Here is a 21,890-nt window from a genome sequence, read left to right as displayed (position 1 = left end):
TGCGAGTAGGAAAACCGCTTTTAAAGCCGGAGCAGCAAGAACAAGTTTTGGCTTTCCTTGCTGACTCAGCCTCTAGCTCTTTCACCTCCTCTTCAGAAAGTTCAAAATATAAAAGCAGCGAGTCGTCAGTGGATGCTCCCGGTCAGGAACAAGTCGCTTCCTTGTGTCCTTCACCCAAACCAAAAGTGAAGGATGCGTCAGGCGACACTACAGGTTACTCCATGGAGCTCTTTACACATACCGTGCCTGGGTTAGAAAGGGAAATTGTTAACAGCCCATTACAAGATGAATCGGACATGGAGTGCACTGATGCACAGCCACAGCTAGATTATTATGCTGTTCCATTGACTCAGATCACTACATTGCCCTCGCAGTGTACTTAGCCAGAATCTGACCCTGATGAGACTATGGTGCCCCGCCCCGAATGCTATAGCATCTTACACGGTGATACAGAGGAAGGTGCACATGATATTGAAGAGGAGGTGATAGATGACCCAGTGGTTGACCCAGATTGGCAGCCATTGGGGGAAGAGGGTGCCGCTGGCAGTAGCTCAGAAGCTAGAGGAGGATGATCCGCAGCTGCCATCTACATCGCAACAGCTTTCATCTGGCAGGCCCGTATCTGGCCAAAAACGTTTGTCAAAAACAAAACCAGCTTTAGGACAGCGTGGCCATCCGGTGAAAGTAGCACAGCGTGTAATGCCTGAAAATGTATTCCATAGTACGAAGAGTGTAGTGTGGCAATTTTTTAACCAAGATCCGAATGATCAGTGCAAAGTTATCTGTAAGAAATGCTCAAAGACCTTTAGCAGAGGGAAGAATCTCCATAATTTAAATACAACGTGCATGCTTAGATATTTAACCAGCATGCACTTGCAAGCCTGGACTAACTACCAAACGTCCCGTACCATTGGTGCACCTGCTGAGAATGAATGTAACCAGCAACGCTACATTCCTTCCCTCACTGTAAGCCCACCGGTTAGGACACCAGCAGCAGCAAATGTGGAGGTATCGTCGCAAGGCCAAAGCAGTCAGGGAATCACAAGGTTTTTGGTAGGAAACACTATATGTAGGCCAACATCAAGAATACCATCACCAACCCTCTCTCAATCCGCCATGTCCACCACCACCACCGCTAGTTCTACCCTATGCAGCTCTCCAGTCCAGCTCACCCTACAAGAGACTCTCGTTAGGAAAAGGAAGTAGTCATGATCTCATCCGCGTACACAGGGTTTGAACGCCCACATTGCTACACTAATCTCGTTAGAGATGATGCCCTACCGGTTGGTTGAAAGCGAAGCTTTCAAAGACCTGATGGCCTACGCAGTACCATGCTATGACCTACCCAGTCGGCACTTCTTTGCGAGAAAAGGCATCCCAGCCCTCCACCACCATGTCAAAGACCACATTGTCCATGCACTGAGGCAATCAGTCAGTGGAAAGGTGCACCTCACAACAGATGCATGGACCAGTAGGCATGGCCAGGGACGTTACGTGTCCATCACGGTGCACTGGGTTAATGTGGTGGATGCAGGGTCCACAGGGGACAACCATAGTGGGACAGTTCTGCCTAGCCCACTATCTAGGGAACAGTTGGCTGTACGCGTTCGCCACCCCTCCTCCTCCTCCTCCAAAAGCGAAAGCTCGTCCACAGAGCGCAGTCGCATGACCACTCCATCCGCAGCTGCCAGTGTTGCACACGAGGAGTCCCATTATCGAACAGCTAGTGGTAAGCGTCAGCAGGCTGTGTTACAAATGAAGTGTTTGGGCGACAATAGACACACCGCGAAAGTTCTGGCCAAGTACTTGAAGCAAGAAACTCAGTCATGGCTGGGCAGTGTACATCTTGAGGCAGGCAAGGTAGTCAGTGATAACGGAATGAATTTTATGGCTGCCATAGCCCTTTCAGAACTGAAACACATACCTTGCCTGGCTCACACCTTGAACCTGATGGTGCAGTGCTTCCTGAAAAATTATCCGGGGTTACCAGCCCTACTCCTGAAGGTGCAAAGACTTTGCTCGCACATCCACCGGTCGCCCGTACACTCCAGCCGTATGCTGAACCATCAGCGATCGCTGAATCCTCCCCAGCACCGACTAATAATCGACGTTGCAACAAGGTGGAACTCCACACTGCACATGCTTCAGAGGCTGTGCCAACAGAGGCGTGCTGTAATTTATTTGTGGGAGGATACACATACACGGGCAGGCACTTGGATGGCAGACATGGAGTTGTCTAGTGTGCAGTGGTCAAAGCTACAAGACCTCTGTCAAGTCCTTCAGTGTTTTGAGCAATGCACACGGCTGGTAAGTGCAGACGAAGCCATCATAAGCATGAGCATCCCACTAATGCGTCTGCTGATGCAAAGTTTGACGCACATTAAGGAGCAGGCGTCTGCAGCTGAGGAGGTGGGAAGCCTTAATGACAGTCAGCCATTGTCTGCTCAGGGAACTCTCCTGGACGAGGTGGCGGACGAAGAGAATATTTATGGGAGGAGGATGCTTCTCAGGGGGCAATAGAAACTGGTGGCATTGCAAGGTCAGGTACAGGGTTTTTGCGGGACACAAGTGATGTTGATTTGCAAGAAAGTGCTCCTCAACCCAGCACAAGCAGTGAATTGACTCCTGGAACATTGGCCCACATGGCTGATTATGCCTTGCGTATCCTAAAAAGGGCCCCCCGCATTATCAAAATGATGACCGATGACGATTACTGGTTGGCCTGCCTCCTGGATCCACTATATAAAGGAAAATTACAAAATATAATGCCACATGAGAACGTTGAGCAAATATTGGCTACCAAACAAGCAACTCTTGTAGACCGTTTGGTTCAGGCATTCCCAGCACACAGCGGCGGTGATGGTTCTCACACGAGCCGTAGTGGGCAACATGGCAGAGGTGTTAGAGGTGCACAAATCCGAAGTGGCCTTGGACAGAGGGGTTTTATGACCAGGTTGTGGAGTGATTTCGCAATGACCGCTGACACAACAGGGACTGCTGCATCAATTCAAAGTGACAGGAGACAGCATTTGTCCAGTATGGTTACGAACTACTTTTCCCGCTTATCGATGTTCTCCATCACAGGTCATTCCCCTTTGATTACTGGGCATCTAAAATAGACACCTGGCCTGAATTGGGAGAATATGCATTACAGGAGCTCGCTTGCCCAGCAGCTAGTGTGCTATCAGAAAGAGTCTTCAGTGCTGCTGGTTCAATACTGACCGAAAAAAGGACACGTCTGGCCACCTGAAATGTTGATGATCTAACCTTCATTAAAATGAACCAATCATGGATTTCCAATTTTTTGGCCCCACCTTCCCCTGATGACATGTAGCTTGCCTGAAAAATGTATTGCTTTTGGCCTCCTCTTACTGACTGCTCCAATTCCTCCAATTGCAGCTGCTGAATGTCCACTATAGGCCATTTTTATACCTCCTTAAATGGGCTGACTCCCCCCACAGGGCCGTGGTCACCACCTGGCGCAAGCACCCGTGCGAGTGCCGTTTGCTTGGACAGGTGGGTGTGCCCACTCTTGGGCGACGGCACTGGCACAGGGTCCCTCATAGTACAATGAAGTGTCTCTGACGGGCGTGGTGCACAACCAACGTCAGACACACCGTCGTAATATGAGGGGCCCTGTGCCAGTACTGCCGCCCACGAGAGTGTTCCCCCCCCGCTCGAACAGTGCTCTACCACTTGCAATACTTACCTCTCCCTGCTCCACCACTGTGTAGTCTGTGCTGTTAAATCCTTCAATGGCACTGCCAATACAAATTTGTTGAAATGGTAGATGATAGTTTAAATATACATGGGCCCTGGCCTCCATTTAGACCAGTTAATACTTTGCGCCTACTACCACTGTCTGCTACTCAGCAGAGGAGCCCACCCCTGTACCTAGCTATGCCACCTGTTTATTTATGAACAATTTTTTGGCAGACATTTAGCCCACTTTATTATTTGGGCCTACTAACTTAGTCTGCTACTCATTACAATTTTCCGACACTGAGCAAAGCAATGTCGCCTGTTTATTTATGAACAATTTTTTGGCAGACATTTAGCCCACTTTATTATTTGGGCCTACTAACTTAGTCTGCTACAAGTTACAGAACCCCCAGCACCAAGAATTTGTTATGCAGTATATATTATGTATAATAGGTTCCATGTGAAATGCATCAGTCCACCGGCTGCGCCCCTGGGCAGAGGAGACAAGATATCCTCCTTCTGACCTTCCCCCACCTTTGTAATTACCACAGTGAATATCAGCAGGCTCCGGCCACCTGCGGCTATTGTAATGTTTGTCTGGCTTGCAGTTTGTCAATTGACCCGCCCTCTGTAACTGTGTGATATATTCTGTGTTCTGTGAGTAAAGAGTGTCACACTGGAAATACGTGGACTAGCAGTGATATTTTATATGCTCTCATGTAATCTAAGGAATTCCAGTCAGCGTCCTTCATTCAGAATCCAGCCAAAGCAAAGTGGACCTCCGGAACCACGGGGTGGTGCTGAAAGAATTACTACAGCACAGCAGACCCCGTTACACTGGTGGCAGACAGCGGGATATGAGACCCCTTCTACAGGAGGAAAGGAATGAATGGAAAACAACTACCAGAAGTTAAAGAGGACTACATTAAAAGACCTGGTGAAAGCTCGAGGGTTAATCGCCAGCAACAAAACAAAAGCAGATTTGATAGCAGCCATCATGGAACACGACAGTACAGCGCCCCCCAATGTGAACGTGGAGGAGACTGAATTCCAGAGGGAGGTAAAGAACAGACTGGTGTTCTATGGCCCAAACCCTTCAGTAGAGATCATACGAGAGGTGATGGCTGATGCACGTACTGATCTGAAGGAAAAGATGGCTGAGCGGACCAGGATAGAGCTAGCCAAGATGGAGATGGCAGAGCGGACCAAAGTGGAGCTGGCCAAGATGGAGATGGCAGCGAGGAGAGAGGAGAGTCAGCGAGCAGGGGGAGCTCTGGCCTCCGCCCAGGTACCTTCAACAGTAAGCCACAAAAAGATCCAGTATAATGCCTTCCGACAGTTGGGGGAGGCAGAGGAAGACATTGATGGCTTTCTGCAGGACTTTGAGCGGCAGTGTGCCCGTCATCAAGTGAAGCCGGAGGAACGGGTTCAGATTCTGGCCAGCAAGCTGACAGGCCGGGCAGCGGACGCCTATCGCACGGTACCTGATGAGGACTGTATGGACTATGAGCGGATTAAAGAAGTGATCTTGGCCCGGTATGCGCTGACACCAGAGGCATACCGCCAAAAGTTCCGTGGACTTATAAAACGGGTAACCGATACCCACGCTGAATGGGCCTGTAAATTACGGCGGTCACTGCTACAGTGGGTACAAGGGAGCCAAGCAACCACTAAGGAGCACGTCCTCCAGCTCTCTTGTTAGAGCAATTCTTTAATGGACTAACCCCCAAGACACAGGAATGGCTTCGGGACAGACGACCAACGACTCTTGAGGAGGCCGCTCGTCTGGCCGACGAACACCATGATGCCAGGAGGTCTCAGTCGGCCGGATCAAAGATGGTCACTAGGGGTCCTCCCATGGGTCTGGAAGCCCCCAAACCACAGAAGATTGTCGGGGGACCAGCTCAAAGCCCAACCTACCACAGTCCCCCTGGGGCGCGATGCCACACCTGCCATCACCTGCCATCACACCTGCCACCTGCAAAGACAATGTCCCATCCGGTCTCAGCGTACCCAGTGGCCAAAGGCGGGAACAGCTACCTTCAGCCGGGCCGCTGTACACTGCTACCAAGGCGAAGCTGACCCAGCATTGGGGGCTACATCTAACCAAGGGGTGGAAGAGATGGAGGAAGTGCTGCATGAAGTAGACCCTGTGCAGGCAGCCCGGGCAGATAATCGACAACAGCATCGACAGGTCATGTGGGTTAATGGGAAACGTATGCAGGGACTAAGAGATTCTGGAGCAACTTTGACCCTTGTGAAGCCTCATCTCGTCCAGGACCAAGAGAGGAGGACCGGACAGTGGCAGTCCGTGTAGCAGGGGGAGCCATACATCGACTGCCCACTGCAAGGATTCACCTGAACTGGGGAGTCGGGGATGGCCTGGTTGAGGTCGGCTTGATGGAGGATTTGCCTGCAGACGTTTTGCTGGGAAATGACTTGGGGCCCATGTTGTCTGCCTTCTCGGTCGGCCCTCTGGCTGAGACATATCCTGTGACCACCCGGAGACAAGCTCGAGCTGCGGAGGCGGAATCACACTCAGAGGAGGCCCAAGTAAGACATCCCAGCCCTACACGTATTCCCATAGCCAGACACATTTCTTGGGCCACCCCAGCTGAATTTAAGAGGGAGTTACTTGAGGATCCTTCATTGGAGGGATATCGTGGGAAGGCACAGGAGGGGAGAGGGGTACTGGAAGGGGAACAGTTTGTATGGAAGCAGGGACTCCTCTACCGGATCACAGAGCAGCACCACACAGGGACGAGCCCCACTATAAAACGACAGCTGGTAGTTCCCAAGAAGTACAGGCAGGAGTTACTGTGAATCTCTCATGACATACCCTTAGCCGGGCACTTCGGCGTCAGTCGCACCAGGCATCGTCTGACACAAAACTTCTATTGGCCGGGGGTAACCTATGATGTTCGTCAGTACTGCTAGACCTGTGACAGTTGCCAGCGCATTGGCAAGAGGGGAGATCGATGCAAGGCCAAATTACGCCCCCTCCCCATTGTGGAGGAACCATTTAGCCGAGTAGCGGTCGATCTGATAGGGCCATTAGCCAAACCCAGTCCGTCAGGGAAAAGGTATATATTGACAGTGGTAGATTATGCCACACGGTATCCAGAGGCGGTTGCGTTACCTAACATATTGGCAGAGACGGTGGCGGCTGCCCTGCTCCAGGTTTTCTCACGGGTTGGATTTCCCCGGGAGATTATCTCGGACCAGGGTACCCAGTTTACAGCAGAAGTGACCAACCAACTGTGGAAGCTGTGCGGCGTAAAGTCCATTAGGAGCACCCCGTACCACCCGCAAACCAATGGGTTGTGTGAACGCTTTAACGGAACGTTGAAACAACTCATTGGGACTTTTACCAGGACTTATAGGGACTGGGAGAAATTCTTGCCACACCTCCTGTTTGCCTATCGGGAGGTACCCCAAGAATCCACAGGGTTCTCCCCGTTTGAACTGGTATACGGGAGGCGGGTAAGGGGACCCCTAGACTTAGTGCTAGAACACTGGGAAGGAGAGGGCACCATAGAAGGGGTACCTATTGTACCCTATGTGCTGGAATTCCGGGACCGCCTACAGGAGCTGACCCAGGCTGTACGGGGGAACCTGCAGGTGGCTCAACGGCGCCAGCGCGTATGGTACGATTGGAGGGCCAGAGAACGCACCTTTGAGATAGGACAGAAGGTCCTGGTGTTAGAACCTACTAGGCAGAACAAGTTCCAAGCTGCATGGCAGGGGCCCTACCAGGTAGTGGGGAAAATAGCCGACACCACCTATAATGTTGCCGATTGTGACGACCCCAGGGTTATCCGCATGTTCCATGTGAATATGCTGAAGCCCTATCGGGAGCGCCCTGAAGAGGTAGTGGCCATCTGTGCACCTGAAGCAGAGGATGTAGCCGGACTTCCCTTGCCTGACGTCTTAGGGGAGAGGACTCAGTCTAAAACATGGGATCAGGTACACTGGGGTGAAGACTTAGGTCCCCGGGAGAGACAGCAGGCGGAGGCGTTGTTGAGGCAGCGACAGAGGATGTTTTCAGGGAGACCGGCGTACACCCACCTGGCACAACACAAGGTTGATACCCAGGATCAGACCCCCCTGCGACAACCCCCCTTCCGCGTCCCGGAGTCTGTACGAGAAGGGATGCGACAAGAGATACAAGAGATGTTGCGTTTAGGGGTCATTGAAGAGTCAGATAGTCCCTGGGCATCCTCCGTAGTGTTAGTGCCCAAGAAGGATGGGACTACACGGTTTTGTGTAGACTATCGCAGGCTCAATGAGAAAACTGTGACGGATGCGTATCCCATGCCGCGCGTGGATGAGCTGTTAGACCGGCTGGCGGGGGCAAAGTATTTGACCACCATCGATCTATGCAAAGGCTACTGGCAGATTCCCCTTAGTCCTGACACTATTCCCAAGTCGGCATTTGTCACCCCGTTCGGCTTATTCCAGTTTCGAGTTATGCCATTCGGGATGAAGAATGCCCCTGCGACCTTCCAGAGGCTGGCTGACCGGCTTCTGGATGGTCTCCAGGACTATGCTTGTGCCTACCTGGATGACATCGACATCTACAGCGCGACATGGGAAGAGCATCTAAATCACCTAGAGACAGTATTAGACAGGATCCACAAGGCCGGAATCACCCTGAACCCAAACAAGTGTCACGTGGGCAAAGCGGAGGTTCAGTATTTAGGACATTGGGTGGGAAGTGGGAAACAGCGACCAGCACCAGCCAAGATTGAGGCCATAGCCAAATGGCCCACCCCACGCACTAAAACCCAGGTCATGGCGTTTCTAGGGACAGCAGGGTATTACAGGAAATTCGTCCCCAATTACAGCAGCGTAGCCAAGCCCCTCACGGATCTGACCCGTAAGAACCAACCCCGCCAGGTAACCTGGACCCCAGAGTGTGAGGAAGCCTTCCGCCAGCTAAAGGACGCCCTCACCAATACCCCTGTATTGGCCGCACCCGATCCAACTAAACGTTTCCTTGTGCACACGGACGCTTCTATGTTTGGATTGGGGGCAGTACTGAGTCAAGTCGGGCCGGACGGCCAAGAACACCCGGTAGCTTACCTGAGTCGGAAACTACTGCCCCGTGAAGTGAGCTATGCAGCCATCGAGAAGGAGTGCCTGGCAGTAGTATGGGTACTCAAAAAGTTACAACCATATTTGTATGGACGACAGTTTTCCCTCCTAACGGACCATAATCCCCTAGTCTGGCTTAATCGGGTCTCCGGAGACAACGCCAGATTACTGCGGTGGAGTTTAGCCCTACAACCTCTGGACTTCACCATCCACTACAGACCCGGCAAACAAAACGGTAATGCCAATGGACTAAGTCGACAAACGGAACTTGTACCAACCCCATAAACTTCGGTCATCCCCAAACCGATCCGTTAAGGATCAGACTGTGTATGCCGATCGCGTCGCTGAAAAGGGGAGCCGTGTTACAGAACCCCCAGCACCAAGAATTTGTTATGCAGTATATATTATGTATAATAGGTTCCATGTGAAATGCATCAGTCCACCGGCTGCGCCCCTGGGCAGAGGAGACAAGATATCCTCCTTCTGACCTTCCCCCACCTTTGTAATTACCACAGTGAATATCAGCAGGCTCCGGCCACCTGCGGCTATTGTAATGTTTGTCTGGCTTGCTGTTTGTCAATTGACCCGCCCTCTGTAACTGTGTGATATATTCTGTGTTCTGTGAGTAAAGAGTGTCACACTGGAAATATGTGGAGTAGCAGTGATATTTTATATGCTCTCATGTAATCTAAGGAATTCCAGTCAGCGTCCTTCATTCAGAATCCAGCCAAAGCAAAGTGGACCTCCGGAACCACGTGGTGGTGCTGAAAGAGTTACTACAGCACAGCAGACCCCGTTACACTACTCATTACAATTTTCCGACACTGAGCAAAGCAATGTCGCCTGTTTATTTATGAACAATTTTTTGGCAGACATTTAGCCCACTTTATTATTTGGGCCTACTAACTGTGTCAGCCTCTCATTAAAGTTGTCCTCCGCTGAACAAAGCAATGCCGCCAGTTTAGTCCTGTTACCAATTTTGAACTGCATTTAGCCTACTTTATTATTTGGGCCTATATCTGTGTTTCCTCCTCATCCTGCCCATTGCCCAGCCACTGCTATATGAGTCTGCTGGTACATTGACCCAGATCACTACATTCCCCTGGCACTCTACACAGCCAGAATCTGACCCTGCTGAAAGTCAGGTTCCCCTCCCCGCATACTATACCACCTTACACGGGGACAAAGAGGAAGGTGCAGATGAAAGTGCAGGTTCCTTCATCAGGTGGGGGGGGGGGTGCATACTCGTTGGCGACGTCACTGGCACAGGGCCCCTCATAGTACGCAAAATTGTCTCTGTCGGTGGGAGGCGCCACCCGCCGTCAAACACACCACCGTACTTTGAGGGGCCCTGTGCCAGTGCCAAGGCCAACGAGTGGGCCCCCCCTGCTTGCTCAGGATCACAGCACTTGCAAAGTTGAAATACTTACCTCTCCCTGCTCCACCGCCGTGATGTATTCCGCGTTTCCTGGGAAAATCTTGAGCCAGCCCTGCCCCCCCACAACTTTAGCCAAATGACCCCAGTTTTCAATGCCTAACTATTATTATAAAGTAAATTAAGATTGACAAGCTTCAGTAATATGAATTGATGTTTTTGGCATTAAAATGGGCACTGTAGGTGTTTTCCTGTCTTCCACTCACTGCCGACTTTGATTTCCCATTGACTTGCATTGGGTTTCGTGTTTCAGTCGGCCCCAGACTTTTCGCAATAATCGGCCGATTTCACCCGACCCGACTTTTGAAAAGTCGGGTTTCGCGAAACCCGACTCGATCCGAAAGAAGTAAAAGTCGCTCAACTCTACCTTTAATAGTTCAGTTTGCAGTTAGCTCTCAGGCCCAATGTAAGTAGATGCAGCGATATTTGCTCACCTGGCAGATCTCGTCCGGCGGCAGAATTCGCAGTGATGGGTTTATCGTGCAGCTTCTGCATCTCCCCATGCGAGGATTCCTCTGTTGGGGAGAGATGAATTGGGCTTTCTCCTCTCTTTGTGGTCGACGCACCGTTAGCTGTTGGAGCCGAGTTACCGGGCTGCGACTCTCTCGAAGTTGATGGTGTAGATTTATAGTTGTTGGGATTGGAAGGATCCACTGTAGAGGCGTCCTGGATGAGTGGAGGCGGCACAGTGGGCGGCGAGGCAAAGGAGTGCGATTCTCCTGGAACCAGTGCTGGGGGCTTATTCACAGAGTCTTCACTCCAGGTTTCTCCATCCGGCTTTACACCTGCACAAGATTATATACGAAATACTGAAATGCCGAACAATGTATCCTGGAGACTTTCACGAAGGAGTCTGATATCATGGGGTGAGGACGGGATCACATGGCCGTCACTAAAAGGTGGGCTCAGTCACAACCGTAACATGCTGCCGTGATCGCAGACGGGTGCAAACGCTGCCTTACAGTGCATGCCCCGAATACTGCATGCTGCCACTGTATAACACGGATCGTGAGGCAGTGTGGAAACCTGCGGGTGTGCGCTGTCGCCAGTGTTCGTATCACACAGACCGAAATATGGCAGCGTAGAAACCTGCGGGTGAGCACTGTCCCTAGTGTCCATGTCACAGACCGAAATATGGCAGTGTGGAAACCTGCGAGTGTGCGCTGTCGCCAGTGTCCGTGTCACACAGAACGAAATACGGCAGCGTGGAAACCTGCGGGTGTGCACTGTCCCTAGTGTCTGTGTCACACAAACCGAAATATGGCAGTGTGGAAACCTGCGAGTGTGCACTGTCCCTAGTGTCCGTGTCACAGACCGAAATATGGCAGCGTGGAAACCTGCGGGTGTGCACTGTCCCTAGTGTCCGTGTCACAGACCGAAATATGGCAGCGTGGAAACCTGCGGGTGTGCGCTATACCTAGTGTCTGTGTCACACAGACCGAAATACGGCAGTGTGGAAACCTGCAAGTGTGCACTGTCCCTAGTGTCCGTGTCACAGACCGAAATATGGCAGCGTGGAAACCTGCGGGTGTGCACTGTCCCTAGTGTCTGTGTCACACAGACCGAAATAGGGTAGTGTGGAAACCTGAGGGTGTGCGCTGTCCCTAGTGTCAGTGTCACACAGACCGAAAAATGGCAGCGTGGAAACCTGTGGGTGTGCGCTATACCTAGTGTCTGTGTCACACAGACCGAAATACGGCAGTGTGGAAACCTGCGAGTGTGCACTGTACCTAGTGTCCGTGTCACAGACCGAAATATGGCAGCGTGGAAACCTGCGGGTGTGCACTGTCCCTAGTGTCTGTGTCACACAGACCGAAATATGGCAGTGTGGAAACCTGCGGGTGTGCGCTGTCCCTAGTGTCAGTGTCACACAGACCAAAAAATGGCAGCGTGGAAACCTGCGAGTGTGCACTGTCCCTAGTGTCTGTGTCACAGACCGAAATATGGCAGTGTGGAAACCTGCGGGTGTGCACTGTCCCTAGTGCCTGTGTCACAGACCGGAATATGGCAGCGTGGAAACCTGCGGGTGTGCACTGTCCCTAGTGTCTGTGTCACAGACCGAAATATGGCAGTGTGGAAACCTGCGGGTGTGCACTGTCCTTAGTGCCTGTGTCACAGACCGGAATATGGCAGCGTGGAAACCTGCGGGTGTGCACTGTCCCTAGTGTCTGTGTCACAGACCGAAATATGGCAGCGTGGAAACCTGTGGGTGTGCGCTATACCTAGTGTCTGTGTCACACAGACCGAAATACGGCAGTGTGGAAACCTGCGAGTGTGCACTGTACCTAGTGTCCGTGTCACAGACCGAAATATGGCAGCGTGGAAACCTGCGGGTGTGCACTGTCCCTAGTGTCTGTGTCACACAGACAGATGTATCATCCCTTTTTAGCTATTTCTTGGTCAATACAGTGAAAGGGAATTGTATGATTAATTAAAATACTAACTCCGCGTGAATATTTGGAGAATGTTGCATGATAGCTCGAGACCACTAAGGGTACCTTCTCACAGTGGCACTTTGGTCGCTACAACGGCACGATCCGTGACGTTCCAGCGATATACTTACGATCTCGCTGTGTCTGACACGCTACTGCGATCAGGGACCCCGCTGAGAATCGTACGTCGTAGCAGATCATTTGAAACTTTCTTTCATCGTCAAGTGTCCCGCTGTGGCGGCATGATCGCATCATGTAACAAAGGTGTGCACGATATTGTATACGATGTAATGGGTGGAGGAGCTTGATACGTAGGAGCGCCAAATTCTCCACCTCCTGTGTGCTGATTGGGCGGTACAATACTGTGCGCTCATTCAGTCACTGTGTGACATGCCCGTACGACTGTCCCGTACGACTTCTACATCGCAAATACGTCATGAAATTATCGCTCCAGCGCCGTGCATTGCGAAGTGTGACCGCAGTCTACGACGTTGGAGCGATAATGGAGCGACACTGGAGCGTCACGGATCGTGCCGTCGTAGCGACCAAAGTGCCACTGTGAGATAGTACCCTTAGGCTGGGGGTAATAGATATGTATTATGCTCCTTCATGTGAGTCTCTTGGAGGCATAATATTACGTGCTGATATTTCTTCATGGTATTGAAGATCGCCTTCCTTTTATCAGGTTCATTTACTCCCCTTACGTTCCACGGCAATAAGGTAATCTTTTTAGCCATGAAAGTCAGCCTTGCGGAATAGATAGGGGTATTCCAGAAAAGGTTATCTCCATCCGTGGCATTGCACAACATTAGGTATGACTAAGAAGAAACACTCTAGATCAGATGTAAACCTAAACAGCAACCTGAGGGTCGGTTGTGCCCTCTTTATGCTTCAACATAACCCAAATTTCAACACTAGCATTTTGGCCACTGCGACCATGCCCTAACAGGTGCTCTCTAAGGGACCAGGGCCTAAGTCGAAACCTTGGATGTAGCAGTCACAATGGGGGGAAACCAAGCAACCTTCTAAATTCTCCATCGTTCTAAAGTTGCAAAACTTTATGCATATTCAACATTAATGCCCAACAGTCATCCATGCCCCATAACAGCATACCGATGAAGAAGTGAGGGTAGAATGAAGATTACAAGTACAAAACTGCTATTCAAGTAGCAGCCAGGAGGAGCGGAGTCAAGCCTAGGCATCTTCAAGCCTAGTTTCCAGGCACTCTTTGCCGGGTCCTAATCTCATTCTACTTCTGCCCAAAGTTTTTTTTTCATTTTGATCCAACTAGGAGAGAGTGTCCTTAGCAGAGTCAAAGAAGGATATTGAATTCATAGCAGCAACCCACAAGTGGGCCGGATATTACCTAGAGTAGGAGCAAGCCATTGTCCACAGCCGTTTTTTTATTCTCCAGGAACTGCGCACTTGTGTTCTGAACATCAACAAAATAATCTGTGAATATGGAGATTCTTGGACCATTTATGGAGCTTCGTAGGATGGTATCCGGATCCTTATAGTGAAATATCTTGGCCAGGACTGTGCATGGTGGTAGAGGCCTTGTCTGCACCCGTTCCACTGCAAAGAGGGGGCTAAGAGTATCCTTCCCACACACCATCACTAGCCAGGTTTCAAAGAATTCTGTGGTCTTTGCGCCTTAGGATTTTTAAGGGACTCCAACAATCCAGATATTGTTCCTGCACGGGCGGTTCTCCAAATCATCCTGGTTGATGCGATTTGCCTCTGATAACTTGGTGTGTTGCTGCAAATCTAGCCTCATTGGAAGTAGGATGTCCTATAATTCATTAACGCTCTCCTCGAGGTCTGTGGTTCTCTCTGAGATACTGCATATATCTTGTCTGACCACTGAAATGTTCTTCATAATTCCTCCTACTTGCAGCACCAGAGATGGAAGAGAGCTACTACAACCCCCACCCAATAGCTTGCATGATATCTTGGGCTCTGTAGCTGATAGTTGGCATGTAGGAGAAACAGCATGGAATCCCCGGTTCTCATCTGGTTCATACTCAGGCTGATCTGTAGTAAGCAGGTGGGAGAAGGAATTTGGGTCTGGATGAATCCCTCTCAACGTGTCATCCCGTTTCTTCCCCTCCTGATCTTGCAAGTCTTACTAAACTAGCCACATCCTCCTTTTAGTGCTCACCCGCTCAGCTTGCACTCTCTGCCACAATCGTGTTGACCCCTATCTTGTAGATTGCAGTCCTGGCCTTTGAGCACGTTCCCTTTCTTCATGGCAGGCTCCATGCCAGGGAAATGGCTGTTTACAGTGTCCAGGGTTAAGCAAGTAAGTATACCCGACCAGAGGGTGAAAAGAAGGTCAGCCTGAGGATCGTATAAGGATCTGCACATAGAGCTGGCCGGGCATGCATCCTCTCACATCGCTGGCAGACCATGCCCCCACGGCAAGGGCAAATCTTAAAAATGGTGAGGACTGGTATAGTAGACCACAGAGTTTATGTAATATCACTGTATAGACTGTGATGTGCACTAGTAAGGTTTAGCGGGAGAAGACACTCGGCATACATACTAAACCCCATTCTCACAATACACTGAACATACTTTGTGGTGTACAGCTAGGACTTGGCACAACCTGCGGCATCGGTCCTGTATGATAGTATCCTGCATGGTTCTGGACCTAAAAACAAGTTTAGGTTGTAATAAATGGATTGTATATTGTTAGAAAAACATGGCTACTTTCTTTCTGTAACAGTTCCCATCTTTCCACAGGTCGAGTGTGGTTTTGTAACTCAGCCCTATTCTCTCGAATGGAGCTGATCTGCAAGACCAGCCACAACCTTAGAACAAGTATGGCACTGTTTCTGTAAGAAAGCTTTCTGTAGGTTGCTTTTATCTGGAAACTTACTGGTGAAGCACATGGCATGATAAAGCTGGGAGGTGGTGGTGGTTGGTAGGTATTGATGACTTGGTTGGGTACAATTCGGATATGATCCATCTTCTGCATAAACTGGTTGGCTAGAGGAGATAGCCGATCCTTGTTACACTGTGCAAAGGTGACATGCAATGGCTTGGAGGCTACAATCCTTCCGTTCATCTCTGTGACCGCTTTGGTTGCTTCCTCGGGGGCAGAGAAGCAGACAAAACCAACCCCTTTGCTGCATCTACCTTCCATCATGACCTGAAATATTAGATCACTTGCCATCCTTACAATGAAACATAGGCAAATAAATAGTACACCCTCACCTAAGAAGGTTCACGTTAAAGGGTCATTCCCGACATTGAAAGTTATCATCTACTCATCACTCTATTTCTAAAGGATCGATGGGGTCCCAGCAGTCAGACCACCACCAATCCACAAGTTATCACCTCTCCTATGTATCGATGAAAACGTCTAATGTTGGCCATAAGTATAACCTTTATGTTACGTAGATGAAAATGAATATGAGGATAGAAAGAAGAAAGAAGCAGATACAAGCTGAGCTCACCTTAGCACTGATGATGGTGCCATAACTGGAAAACAACTGATGCAGTAGATGGTCATCAATGCAATCTGCAAGATTTTTAATGTAGAGATTGACACCCTAAAATTAGAAGAAGAAAAAAGTTATTAAAAATGTAGAATTTTTTTTCAAATCCTCACACAAATTAAACACAAAGGGAGTGAAGTCACTCACCTGGGATACCTGGGATCTGGTGATCCGTTTTTGCTCTATTTCCTCGAACGTCTTCCTAAGCTCTGCTTGTCTTTTCAACTTTTTCTCGGCTCTTCCAACATAAATGGCCTTACCATTCACATCTTTACCATTCATTTCATTCACGGCCTTATAGAAGTAGGAAAATAGTTACTTTACTCCCATACGTTTGGTCACAAGAACAAGATCTCTCACCCTGAGGGATCAGGACACCATTTCCTACGGACTGTCATTTTTTGATCTCCTAAGGACAGGGTTTCATCCCACCCTGAGAGCTGATCTTCCCCTGGTTCTTTGTTCACATGGTGTACACCTGACTATTGTAGACTGGAAAATTATTGTATAAAAAAGAGACAACACGTCATACTTGCGCTACAAGAAATGCATAAGTTGTACACCCATACGGTAAGATGTTAATTACCTGATATGTGGAAGTGAACACTAAAAGATTGGAGTTAATTACGTATCAATCTGAACAAGGGTCTAGAGGCAAAGAGGAGGGATATGATTAGTAGGGCTAAAAAGTCAAAATAAATACATAAAAAAGCGTTTCTCAAGGATTTGTTTTATAAATGTGGAGAGGTGGTGACTTGAGACCTGTAGATATAAAAAATAATTACTAAAGGAGAGAGAGCATGTACATGTAACCACAAATAGTGGAACACCCTTGTGACTGGACGTGCAGACTAAACTTAAAACATCACAGTACCTGTTCCAAGGTGCTGGTATAGCTTGAGACAAGTGCTGGCAGAAACTTTGCCACTGATAAAACGGAACTTCGTTTATATTTATCTTCAATTCCTCAATCGGAGTCTGGTATAGTATGTCCTAAGCGCGCTGTCCCGGCCGGTGACAGCCACTTGTATAATAGGAAGATCAGTGCGCGGTGCTTTGCTGTAGCTGGCAGGACCTGCGATACGTTCGGGCCATGTGACTCGCAAGTCACGTGGTGCCCCTGTTAGAAGTACGGAACACTGTAGGAGCCACAAAACCAACCAACGCGTTTCGAAATAGCGCGGATTCCTTCATCAGGGTAGGCTCCTCCTGTGTTCAGATGGCATTATATATCCATGGCTCCATGTGTAGGTGTCAATCAAATGCAAACAGTTCGATTTCGTTATTCAATCCTTTGATTGAGGGGGGGGAAATTCTCCAAAAAAATAGAAAAATTGTAAAGAAATAACGATATACAAAGGATTTACAACTTAAGTAATTACCCACTCAAGGATAATGAGGTTTCCCTGTTACAGAAAGGGCTGAAATTTGCCCCGACCACTAAGTTCAATAAATTTCAGACCTTTATAGGCATCAAGCAATTCATGCTAGAAAGTTAGCTATAAAAGAACATTTTCTTAAAAAATCCCCTACAGACAGAAGTCTTCCAACTAACTCCAATGATATACAGCTGGACACACACACCAACTGACGGCCCAAGTCGAAATGTAATCCCTTAAATGAATACTCTGAGGCTACGTTCACACTTTGCGGATTTAGCTGCGGATCCGCAGCGGATTTGCCTCTGCAGATCCGCAGCAGTTTTCCATGCAGGGTACAGTACAATGTTACCCTATGGAAAACTAAATCCGCTGTCCCCACACTGCGGAATTCCGCGCAAAAAGCCGCGCGGATTTCGCTGCGGAAAAAAAGAATTGCATGTCAATTCTTTCTGCGGATTCCGCAGCGGTTTCCTACAAGCACCAATAGGAAAGTGCTGTTTGGAAACCGCAGCGGAATCTGCAGAAGAAACCGCAGGAAAATCCGCAGTGCTAAACCACTGCGGTTTAGCACTGCGGATTTCCCAATTCCGCAGTGGAAAAATCCGCAGGGAATTCCGCAAAGTGTGAACGTAGCCTGAAGCATTCACAGCTTTCCAGAAAAACGTAATCAACGACATTAAAAAAACCAGTGATAAAAAGTGCTCAAAATTTAGATTCAACCTCTCTAAAAAAGAAAGGGAGGCTATATGGGATTTACAACAAAGGGGCGACATTGTCATTAGCCCAGCTGACAAAGGAGGGAGTATTGTCATTATGGATGAATCACATTATGACAGAGAATCACAACGCCTCCTTAATGATACGAGGACGTATAGGAAACTAGATGGCGATCCCTCAAAACAGTTTACACAGGATTTAAAAAGACTTCTTACCAAAGGCCTAGACATTTTTATATGCAATTGTACTTTTTATGAGTTAAGGGGCATGCTCTCTCTCCTTTAGTAATTATTTTTTATACTGCAGGTCTCACCACCTCTCCACATTTATAAAACATATCCTTGAGAAACACTTTTTTATGTATTTATTTTGACTTTTTAGCCCTGCTAATCATATCCCTCCTCTTTGCCTCTAGACCCTTGTTCAGATTGATACTCACCCTCGCACGTAATTAACTCCAATCTTTTAGTGTTCACTTCCACATATCAGGTAATTAACATCTTACCGTACGGGTGTACAACTTATGCATTTCTTGTAGCGCAAGTATGACGTGTTGTCTCTTTTTTATACTATTAGGATTTCCCCTATGTGGTTTAGGACTTTACTTGCTGCTTAATCTATGCATCTACAATAGCGCCGCTACACTCTGAACACATTACTTGCCTTGGAAAATGATTGTAACCTATATTATCCTGGCCAGGAGGGGTATTCCCATCCTAGGCATTGATGGCGTAACCATCTGATGCTATCCCTGCCTGATAGATAAGGTTCCAGAGGTGGCACCGGATCTCAAGAAAAGGGGTCCCTCAACCTCCAACCTGTCTGGATGGCCAGTGGATGGCTACCGCATCCAGGTGCAGAATGAAGAGGTGTTTGCACATGTACACATCCTTAGATAGCTGAGCACACGCACAGCCACGCCACTCCCCACGGGGACTCCTGTTTTGTGGGTATTCAGTGAATGTCTGAAAAAGTAAAACCCCCTAAGGGTATGTTTCCACATTCAGGAAACGCTGCGTTTTTGACGCTGCGTTTTTCCGCAGCGTCAAAAACGCAGCGTCCAGATGTTACAGCATAGTGGAGGGGATTTCATGAAATCCTGTCTCCACTATGCAGGAAAAAACGCATGCGTTTTTGCCGCGAAAACGCACGCGTGGTGCGTTTTTTCAAAACGCAGCATGTTGCTACAATGAGCAAAACACGCAGGTACACCGCAGGTGACCTGCCAGTGACCTCAGGTGCAGTTTTGGTCAGGATTTTACTTGCATAAAATCCTGACCAAAGCCTGAAGCAAACCTGAACGTGGACACATATCCTTAGAGAATGTGCACACTGAGTCTTTTTGCTGAGTTTTTGAAGCAGGAACTACCAAGTTTTTGAGGAGTTTTGAGTCTCACAGGAGGATTCAGAGAGTTTCCGCTCAGTGGCTATGTGCATACATCATCTTTTTCAAGTGGATTCCGAGCGGAATTCATCTGAAAAAGTGTCTCAAAAACTCTTAAAAAATTAACATAATACACAGCAGCTTCAAAATCCATTACTCTGCCCATGTTCAGTATTTTGTTATTTCTTGTCAGTGCTTCAGGGTTTGGAAACCTTGGAGCAGTTAAAAGAGGTAACATGTTTATTCTCTCATAATGAAGATATAAGGGAGAAGATGTCAGAGCAAAAATAGGAAAAAAAGCCACCGACTGAAGTAGCTTCACCTGAGAAAAGTCGGCAGCTGCGCCAGAATCTAATGCACATAGGCAATTTCTGCTCCAAAATGTAAAACAATGCCGTAGGGGTATAGGCCCTGAGATCCCAACTAACACTACAAAGGGGAATGCTGTCTCACGAGAGTGGTCTACAGACTGATAAATGATTATTGCTGCTCATCTTCCAGCAACTTAGACGGCCTACAATAAAAGAGATACCAATCCTGACTCCAGATATTTCGTAAGTCTCCATCTCACTTTTAAGGCGTCCTCTTGTTTCTCAAAGCTGACAAAGCCGAATCCCTTGGACGTCCCATTTTGATCAGTCATGACTTTAACGCTCCGTGTAGGCCCTAAAGTGAGAGTATTGCCCAAATTTAGGTTTCGGAAGCTTTAGGACAACCCATAAATAAGTCTGACTTCAGAAGACTGTATTGTGGCCATATTTTATTCTTTGTGTTATTGCTCGATGTCCCGACCCATCAGCAGGCCTCCTGGCCCAGAACGTACATCATAAATGGCTGCGATGCGGTTACCTCAGGTTATGAGACCTGCTGATGGGTCGGGACGTGGAGCAATAATGCAGAGAGTAAAATACGGTCTTCTGAAATAACCGTGATTCTCGTAGCTACACGATTCATATTTACCGTATTTGCTGAACAATTCCTTGAGCTGTTTATTGTCCATATTTTCTCCAAAGTTCTTGATGTAAACATTAGTGTATAAAGAACTGGCAACAAGTTCAGGTTCTCGTTCGTGACTGGACTTGGTATGTTCAATAAACCTTTACAGAAAATGCAGACATGTTTATCCAAAATTGTTATTTACTAACAGCAAAAAAAAACCCAAACATTTAGCCCACTTTCCCACAATCAGTATTCAGTCAGTATTTGTAAGCCAAAACCAGGAGAGGAACTATCAGAGGAAGGCCTGTTTCACACGTCAGTGTCTCCAGTACGTGAGGTGACAGTTTCCTCACGTACCGGAGACACTGACACACGTAGACCCATTAAAATCAATGCATCTGTTCAGATGTCATTGATTTTTTGCGGACCGTGTCTCCGTGTGCCAAACACGGAGACATGTCAGTGTTCGTGGGAGTGCACGTATTACACGGACCCATTAAAGTCAATGGGTCCGTGTAAAACACGTACCGCACACGGACATTCTCCGTGTGCGGTCCCTGTGGCGTGCCGGAGACAGCGCTACAATAAGCGCTGTCCCCCCCACATGGTGCTGAAGCCGCCATTCATATGTTCTCTGCAGCAGCCTTTGCTGCAGAGAAGATATGAATAATAGTGTTTAAAAGACAGATCTATGTGTCCGCCGCCCCCCCACCCCCTGTGCGCCCCCCCGCTGGTCAGAAAATACTCACCCACGTCCCTCGTTGGCCGTCGCTCCTTCCTCTCTGCCCCGCAGCTTCTCTACTGTATGCGGTCACGTGGGGCGGCTCATTTACAATCATGAATAGTCGGCTCCACCCCTATGGGAGGTGGAGCCGCCTATTCATGACTGTAATCGGCCGCCCCACGTGACCGCATACAGTGGAAGCCGCGGGGCAGAGAGGAAGGAGCGACGGCCAACGAGGGACGCGGGTGAGTATTTTCTGACCAGCGGGGGGGCGCACAGGGGGTGGGGGGGCGGCGGACACATAGATCTGTCTTTTAAACACTATTATTCATATCTTCTCTGCAGCAAAGGCTGCGGCAGAGAACATATGAATGGCGGCTTCAGCACGATGCAGGGGACAGCGCTAAACTTTAGCGCTGTCTCCTGCACGCTCCGTGTGGTACCCACTCGCCACACGGGCGGCACACGTGTGCCGCACGTATGGCCTACGTGAGCTCACGGGCACACGGACACGGATAACTCCGGTACCGATTTTTTCCGGAACCGGAATTATCTGGACGTGTGAAACTGCCCGA

The 21,890-nt window shown here is 48.8% G+C and overlaps 1 protein-coding gene across 6 annotated transcripts in view; it reads right to left on the bottom strand.

Annotated features, from left to right (window-relative positions):
* The window catches only part of LOC143764556 (polyadenylate-binding protein 1-like), a 65,150-nt gene that overhangs the window by 28,663 nt on the left and 14,597 nt on the right, over window positions 1-21,890 (bottom strand). For 5 of the 6 annotated variants that reach the window (XR_013213224.1, XM_077250241.1, XM_077250250.1 and 2 more), the window contains exons 5-11: window positions 20,613-20,749; window positions 20,224-20,318; window positions 16,317-16,463; window positions 16,128-16,223; window positions 15,548-15,820; window positions 15,244-15,319; window positions 10,669-11,019 (exon numbers count right to left, since the gene is read on the bottom strand). Coding sequence is in view for 5 of the 6 variants with exons in the window: in XM_077250241.1 (XP_077106356.1) it covers window positions 10,669-11,019; window positions 15,244-15,319; window positions 15,548-15,820; window positions 16,128-16,223; window positions 16,317-16,463; window positions 20,224-20,318; window positions 20,613-20,749 (1,175 nt within the window). In the remaining variant the exon portion in view is untranslated. The remainder of the gene's footprint in view (window positions 1-10,668; window positions 11,020-15,243; window positions 15,320-15,547; window positions 15,821-16,127; window positions 16,224-16,316; window positions 16,464-20,223; window positions 20,319-20,612; window positions 20,750-21,890) is intronic. The other variant, XM_077250268.1, reaches the window with a different exon arrangement.

Source organism: Ranitomeya variabilis, chromosome 1 (assembly GCF_051348905.1).
Source record: "Ranitomeya variabilis isolate aRanVar5 chromosome 1, aRanVar5.hap1, whole genome shotgun sequence".
NCBI lineage: Eukaryota > Metazoa > Chordata > Amphibia > Anura > Dendrobatidae > Ranitomeya > Ranitomeya variabilis.
This window is presented reverse-complemented; position numbering and strand designations above follow the sequence as displayed.